At 43.6% G+C, this 8,091-nt stretch overlaps 1 protein-coding gene across 8 annotated transcripts in view; it reads right to left on the bottom strand.

The window, feature by feature from the left end:
- The window catches only part of CTNND1 (catenin delta 1), a 62,918-nt gene that overhangs the window by 19,219 nt on the left and 35,608 nt on the right, over nucleotides 1–8,091 (bottom strand). For all 8 annotated transcript variants that reach the window (XM_023507835.1, XM_023507836.1, XM_023507832.1 and 5 more), the window contains 3 exons: nucleotides 7,475–7,627; nucleotides 6,535–7,070; nucleotides 682–1,145 (listed from right to left, as the gene is read on the bottom strand). In XM_023507835.1, coding sequence (XP_023363603.1) covers nucleotides 682–1,145; nucleotides 6,535–7,070; nucleotides 7,475–7,591 — 1,117 coding nt within the window. In that variant the 5' untranslated portion in view covers nucleotides 7,592–7,627. The remainder of the gene's footprint in view (nucleotides 1–681; nucleotides 1,146–6,534; nucleotides 7,071–7,474; nucleotides 7,628–8,091) is intronic.

Here is an 8,091-nt window from a genome sequence, read left to right as displayed (position 1 = left end):
GCCCGGGCTGGGGATTCGAACCTGCCACCTTAGGTGTATGTGGCTGGTGCCTTAGCCTCTTGAGCCAGAGGCGCCGAGCCAATTTATGAAATTTTAAGTAAAATCTTCTGACTTTTAAATGTTGGCAACCGTATCTTTAAAAATTTAAAAGCTCTGTGATATCCAAATAAATCGCAAGACAGATCTAATCCAAAGGCCACCAGTTCACAACACTTAATCAAAAGTAAAAGGACTGAAACCAGCACATTGTACCCCATGATCACATTAATGTAAACAGCTAGGATTTAATAATAATAAAAAGTAAAAGGACTAAATGCATTCTTCTAAGTATCACAAGAAAGGAGAAACAAGAATCCAATGTACTCCATTCTAATATGAAGGTAGTAGATGATCTAATACAAGCTAAGAGGTTGGGGAGTGAGGGAGCAGAGAAAAGGGAGGCGAGAGGGAGATGGGGGGTCATGGTGTATGGCACACCTCTGGGGGGCAGAACACAATTATAAGAGGGACTTTACTCAACAAATGCAATCAACCTAACCTAATTTCTTTGTACCCTCAGTGAATCCCAAACATTTAAAAAAATAAATAAATAAAAGAACTAGAAACCCCACTGGCTCTCAACATCTCTAGGAGGTTAATAATAACCCAAACCTAACAATTTTCCTTAAGCCTAGAACTCACCAGTAATGACTTCAGTAAGGTCCATATCACGAGCTTTTCGTAGCAATCGCACAAGGGCAGGAACACCATCGCAGTTTTTTATGGCAATCTTGTTATCTTGGTCACGCCCAAAAGAGATATTCTTGAGAGCTCCACAGGCTCCAAGGTGTACTTCTTTTTTGGGGTGATCTAACAATCCCACCAGTACTGGGATACCCTTGAGCTTCCGCACATCAGTCTTCACCTTGTCATTGCGGTAACATAAGTGTTGCAGATATGCAGCTGCATTGGACTTGACGGCATCCAAACGGAATCCTAGCATGGCGATCACCTCTGGCAGCTCTGGCTGTCTCCAGTTGGGAGGTGGGGGGCCTCCCTTGCGCAGGCTATCCAAGCTTGCCAAACTTCCCCGTTCGTGTTGGGCCAAAGGAGCCCAATAGTACTGATCTGATGGCACCTCCTCACCAATCATGTCTTCGTAGCTCCTGCAAAGTTTTGAAAGAGATGAGAGAAAAGAGAAATATATTAAGCCATTAAATCTAGCATCCTGGATGTTCCCATTACCCCTCATATTCAAGGCAGGATTAACTCCAGCTCTAGTACATTGATCTTATCTCTCCTTTCCAGAAATGATATACCATTCAATTTTCCTTACTGGAATAGGAAAAGTAAAAATAGTAATTTTAAAGGCACCTAAAAAAAAGAAAGTAACAAACATTCATAAGAGGTTAATAACAAAGAACCGAACCTTGATACTTACAATTTATTTGAATGATACCCAATAGTTATTACCTTTCCTGTATAGAGATTAAAATAAACCCTGAGACAAGTGAGTGAACCAAAGCAAGTGACTCAATGCCACAGAAGTCAATAAACAAAGCCTGAGAACAGTTCTTGCATACCCTTTGCTAAACAGGAAAGGAGGCACTTACACACAGGAAGCAGTTATTGGGCTGACATTTAAATACTTTTTACATTTTTTTTTTTTTGGAGATAGAATGTCACTATGTTGCCTTCAGTAGAGTGCTGTGGCATTACAGCTTACAGCAATCTCAAACTCTTGGGCTTAAGTGATTCTCTTGCCTCAGCCTCCCGAGTAGCTGGAACCACAGGTGCCTGCCACAATGCCCCGTTATTTTTTTGTTGCAGTTGTCATTGTTGCTTAGCTGGCCTGGGGCTGGGTTTGAATCTGCCAACTTTGGTGCATGTGGCTGGTGCCGTTAACCACCGCGCTATAGTCCCCGAGCCAAATACTTTTTACATTTAAGGTCCTCCTTATCCTATTTTGGAAATTATAAAGGAGAGGCTGACAGAGAAAAACAGAGAAGAACACCTTGCTACACACCATATGACATGGACTTGGCTCTAGCACTGATGGGGTATAAACTTCAACATTAATTTTCACAGTTCCTCCCAAGGTCACATTTGGTCCTTAACAAGTACGCTACAGATATGATTTCCATCCTCCAATTTCTAAAGACAATACCTCTAATCCTGTTGAACTGAAATCTACTAGCCAATATCACATTTGGTATGCCCAGCCACTAGAAACAAAGTAATTGAAGGTAAGAGAAAAGTCAAACCAAGATATAATACTGCCTGTTTCAGTACTACCAACAACCACTAGAGGGTGAGTCTGTCACACTATAATTTATTCATAAACACCAGAAAGGAAGAGACAGACCTATTATCTCTCATTCCATGGCTCCCACAGGAGAAAGGATTATCTATTGTGTACAACTCTCCAAATAAACTGGTTGTGTGTTCCATAAAACCACTCCTACTTTCACCAAATACTCCAGGTTGGCCTGAGCAGAAGGCCTGCCTAACAGGTATCAACATCAACCACAAAACAAGGATTCTGATGAATAAAGAGAAAAAAAAGACTATTTTAAAATGCCACTGAAACAAAATTAGTAATGAGTAAGTGATATAGCTAAGTTTTAAAAGTAGGCTACAAAGGCGCTAGCCACATACACTAGAGCTGGTGGGTTTGAATCTAGCCTGGGCCTGCCAAACAATAATGACAACTACGGGTGCCTGTAGTCCCAGCTACTTGGGAAGCTGAGGCAAGAGAATCGCTTAAGCCCAGGAGTTGGAGGTTGCATGAGCTGTGATGCCACAGCACTCTACCCAGGGCAACAGCTTGAGGGTCTGTCTTCCCTCCCACCCTCCAAAAAGGAGGCTACTAAGCAGTGTATCAGATAAGATCCCATTCTGGGGGAGGGGGGATAGGGTATGTTTATATGCATAAGAAAAAGAACTCAAAGGACGGACACCAAAATATTAACAGTGGCTCTTTATCAACAAATAGTATGCTTTACTGAATTTTTCAAGCTCTGTATTGGGCAGGTTACATCTATAAAAACAATTATAAAAATAATTACCATAACCAAAATTCTGTCAATCAGAAAAATCTATCTTGTATCTTCTTCTTTTTATAGGTTGGATCAGAACATTCTTTCCTTTGTTTTACAAATAACAATGCTGTGTCCAGAAAGTTCAAATGACTTGCTTGAGGCTATATAGCTAGCAGCAAAGGTACAAGTAGAACCAAGGTCTTTGAATTCAGTGCTTTTTTCCCCACTAATCACTGCCTCACTGTTTAAGTTTGACCTTGTATTACTCCTCTAGATCTAGAACAGGAAGCAGCAAATATTCTTGCTAGCCAAGCAGGTTTCTAAGTCCACTGTTGTTACCCTGGAACAAACCCAAGAACCAGGCCCCAAACCCTCTCTATTCATGTCAACTACAACAGCTACGGACAGCAGAGAATGACCTGGCCACCCACACCCATTTGGGTCCAATCACTCTTTACTAATGAGGAAGTCAGAAAAAGGCTACTGGCAATAGAGCCAACACCCTGGACAGACTGCTTCAGTGATAGCTGTTATCTACCAGTGTTCTAGGTCACACCAACTGAGGTCTGGTGCCCCTACACGAATAAAAATGAGTCACATGGGAGTTGGATCAGCTGTCCAAGACACCTGAAAGGTAAGTGACTCAGGCTAGATAATGGAACCTCTACTGCTGGGTCCAGCCCAGTTCCGTATTAACCAAAGCTACCCAATAAATGAGGAAAATAAGAGAAATTCCGCAACAGCTACTAAGCTATCCTTACTATCAAGACAATCATAAATCTTCCTTTGTTTCTTATTATTTCTTTGTCTAGAAAACACTATCTCTATTTTACAGCAGAGTTGGCAGCACATGGGCAAACCTGTTTTTGCACACCCCATAACTAGGAATGGTGTGTGTTTCTTTTCTTTCTTTCTTTTTTTTTTTTTGGAGACAGTCTCACTTTTATCACCCTCGGTAGAGTGCTGTAATGTCACAGCTCACAGCAAGCTCCAACTCCTGGGCTTAGGCAATTCTCTTGCCTCAGCCTCCCAAGTAGCTGGGACTACAGGTGCCCACCACAACACCCAGCTATTTTTTGTTGCAGTTTGGCTGGGGCCAGGTTCAAACCTGCCACCCTCTGTATATGGGGCCGGCGCGCCCTATCCACTGAACCACAGGCGCCGCCCTATTTTTTTTTTTTTATAATTGAGACAGTCTCTCTTTGTCACCCTTGGTAGAGTGCTCTTGCATCATAGCTCACAGCAACCTCAAACTCTTGGGCTCAAGAGATTCTCTTGCTTTAGCCTCACTTGTAAAAGTTGTTTTAAAAAAGAATGACAACATATGACAAAAATGAAATGGCCCACAAAGCCTAAAATAATTCTATCTGGTCCTTTATAGAAAAAATCTGTACACCATATCCTAAAACATTCAAGGCAACAAGGCAAACCAACTATAAAATTCCAAACATCCACATTACATTACTAATGAATCCCAAGTACAAGAAGTAAAGTCATAGACTAGGCAGCTGTTTAGCAACGTTTCAGAATGTTGCTATTTACTCCCTCCCCTCAAGGACTCCACCCTCACTTCACTTTGTAATCAAATATAAGACCCTAAGCATCGGCTCCGCGCCTATAGCTCAAGTGGCTAGGGCTCCAGCCACATACACTCAAGCTGGAGGGTTCGAATCCAGCCCAAGCCCACCAAACAACAACTATAACCAAAAAAATAAATAAATAGCCAGGCGTTGTGGCAGGCGCCTGTAAGTCCCAGCTGCTTGGGAGGCTGAGGCAAGAGGATCACTTAAACCTAAGAGTTTGAGGTTGCTATGAGCTGTGATGTCACAACACTCTACCCAGGGTGACAGCTTGAGACTCTGTCTCAAAAAAAAAAGAAAACCACAAAATCCTAAACATAAAATGTCAGGGCCTTTGTGAGGTCAAGGTTTGTTTTTATCTTTGAGATTAAAACTACCACAGGAAGGTTCTTATATTACCTTTAACTGTTTCTTCTGACTCTGAGAGCTTAAATCCTCAAATCTGTTTTGTTTTTGTTTTTTTCTTTGCAATTTTTGGCGGGGCCAGGTTTGAACCCGCCACCTCCAGTATATAGGACCGTCGCCCTACTCCTTTGAGCCACAGGCGCTGCCCAATCTGTTTAATTTTTTTGAGACAAGGTCTTACTTTGTTGCCCAGGCCAGAGTACACGGTGTTGTTAGAGCTCACTGCAACCTCAAACTTGTGGGTTCAAGTGATTCTTCTGCCTCAGCCTCAGAGGAATATAGGTGCATGCTACTACGACCAAAAACTGTTGTTTTGCTGTTGTTATTTTTTGTAGAGACAGAGTCTCACTATGTTCTCAGGTTGGTCTTGAATTCCTGGCCTCAAGTAATCTCCTACTTCTACCTCCCAGAGTGCTAGGATTACAAGTGAGAGCCAATGTGTGGCCCTCAATTCTGCTCTTAAAACCAAACCAGAAGCTGAAGAAATTCCCAGGGATGAGTATCACGTGAACCTGAACATCAGGATCCTTTGTGATGCACTCTATCACCAACAGAACATCAAATCTTAGCCAGAAACAATAGAAACTTTGGCATAAAAGCAGTCCATTCTTCATGACATGGACCAATAACCATTATAAACTGTGTTCTGTAATTATAACATAAGACTCTCATAATGAAAAAATGATATAGAAGGTCAATACCAAGCAAATCAAAAAAAGGAAAAACTGTGGCAGAAGAGAAGAGGCTGGCCAAGCTCAGGGGCTCAGGCCTATAATCCTAGCACTCGGGAGGGCAAAGCAGGCTGATCCCTTGAGCTCAGGAATTTGACACCAGGCTGAGCAAAAGCAAAAGCTTGTCTCTACCAAAAATAGAAAAATTTTCCAGGTATGGTAGCGGGCACTTAACAGTCCCCGCTGCTTGGGAGGCTGAGTCAGAAGAATTGCCTGAACCCAAGAGTTTGAGGTTGCTGTGAGCTAGACTGACACCACTGCACTCTAGCCTGGTGTAGCCTGGGCAACAGAGTGAGATTCTGTCTCCAAAAAAATAAATAAATAGGCTCGGTGCCTGTGGCTCAAGCGGCTAAGGCGCCAGCCACATATACCTAAGGTGGCGGGTTCGAATCCCCAGCCCAGGCCCGCCAAACAACAATGATGGCTGCAACCAAATAACGGCCAGGCGTTGTGGGGGGCGCCTGTAGTCTCAGCTACTTGGGAGGCTGAGGCAGGAGACTCGCTTGAGCCCAGGAGTTGGAGGTTGCTGTGAGCGTGATGCCATGGCACTCTACCCAGGGGTATAGCTTGAGGCTCCATCTCAAAAAATAAATAAATAAATAAATAAATAAATAAAATAAAACTTGGGTGGTGCCTGTGGCTCAAAGGAGTAGAGCGCCAGCCCCATATGCCAGAGGTGGTGGGTTCAAACCCAGCCCCGGCCAAAAACTGGGAGGGGGAATAAAATCCTCTTAGAAGTAGGAAGGAAAAGGATCTCTTGTCTCAGAAAGACCTTTTTCTTCCCCTATTCTTGCCTACCTGAGGCGTCGACGAGGGTCAGAGGGTGTCCCAGTCCGACGGGCAGTGCCATAATCAGACATCATACCATAATCCAGGTCATCATAGCCCATGCTACGCTGGTCATCCTCTAGACCATAAGGCTCTGGATGAAAACGATGTAGATCCACACTGCTCCCACCTACTCGAACCTGGGGTTGGGGGCCATACACATCCTGTCTACTAGGTGCCCTATAGCCTTCCATGCTAGGCCTATACCGCTCCTCAATACGGGTCACCCGGGACAGACTGCCATAGTTGTCACCGCCACCTGGATAACCATCTTCATAGTGGCGGCTATATCCATCAGGTGGGTAGTGGAAGTTCCTGGGAAGGGTAGCAGTGCCTGCTTGCCCCACATAGGGACCAGGTCCCCCATTGCCATTCTTGCGGAAGTCACGACCCAAAGTCTGGATATAGTTGTTAGAAACTGAAGAAGCATCCAGAGGCAGCCCATCTGGTCCCACAGGGACTGGCTGTACAGTCCGTGTTGTCACAGTCTTCACTACTTTTTTAACCTTCAAGTAAGAAATAAGAAAAAGAGAATTAATGAAGAAAGTGAACAAATGTTAGACCACTTTAAGAAACCCCTACACCTCTAGGTCTCTTTACCTAGAAATGGCTTACAGTCTGCCATCTACCTTTCTTTCCATCATACAGGAGGTCCCTAAGCAGGAAAACTGCCCTGGCAATAACTGTGCCTATAAAGGAAGCTACTATAGACCTTGTTGCACCCTTTTCTCTTCCCTATTCCATTAGATTTTCCCATATCTCTCTTTATCTTTTCTGTCTGACCAGAGATGACCTTCTTAGGCCATCCCTACAGATCAGTGGCCTTTCAGTCACCTTAATTAAGTGCTTAATCCCTCCCTAATAGAAACCATAGGAAGACACTCCCAGACATAACAAAGTCTTGGCATACTGTGGTCTCTGTGCGCCGAGTAGTTCCATCATCTGAGGTCTCCACAGAGACCACAGACATGGCTCCCTCAGGGTCGTCCTCTGTGTAGGTCTCCACAATCTGCCCTGGCTCCTGCATCCTGGGGATGGTGCTATATAGAAGGTGACTGTGATCCTATATGAAAAGAGAAAAAGGAGTAAAGCTATTACTAAGACAATCCATCCTAATGAGAAGCATAAGTGATGCCGGAGACAGGGACTCTTCATGTGTCTTCTAAACTTACACAGAAAGACGATAGACATAACTTCCCAGTTCTAGTCATTTAACAAACATAAACTGAGTTAACTACAGCCATATAACATACAAGTGACAGAGACAGAGGATTTAACTTCCTAGTTCTGGTCAACTAAGTGAATATGAACTGTGTTCCTGCAGTTTTATCTACATTTGAGTGACCCTTCAAAAGAACAGCACACCAAATAAATAAAGAACTTTTAAGATAAACCAAAAATGCCAGTAAGAGCCATCTTTTGACTGGCTCTATGTTTAGTTACTCTTAAGATAGACTGCCTAGGCTCGGCGCCTATAGCTCAACCGGCTAAGGCGCCAGCCACGTACACCTAAGGTGGCGGGTTCGA

Source organism: Otolemur garnettii, unplaced genomic scaffold (genome assembly GCF_000181295.1).
Source record: "Otolemur garnettii isolate 467f Iridium unplaced genomic scaffold, OtoGar3 scaffold00209, whole genome shotgun sequence".
NCBI classification, from domain to species: Eukaryota; Metazoa; Chordata; class Mammalia; order Primates; family Galagidae; genus Otolemur; species Otolemur garnettii.
The sequence above is the reverse complement of the archived record's forward strand: the minus strand, read 5'-3'. Positions and strand labels throughout refer to the sequence as shown.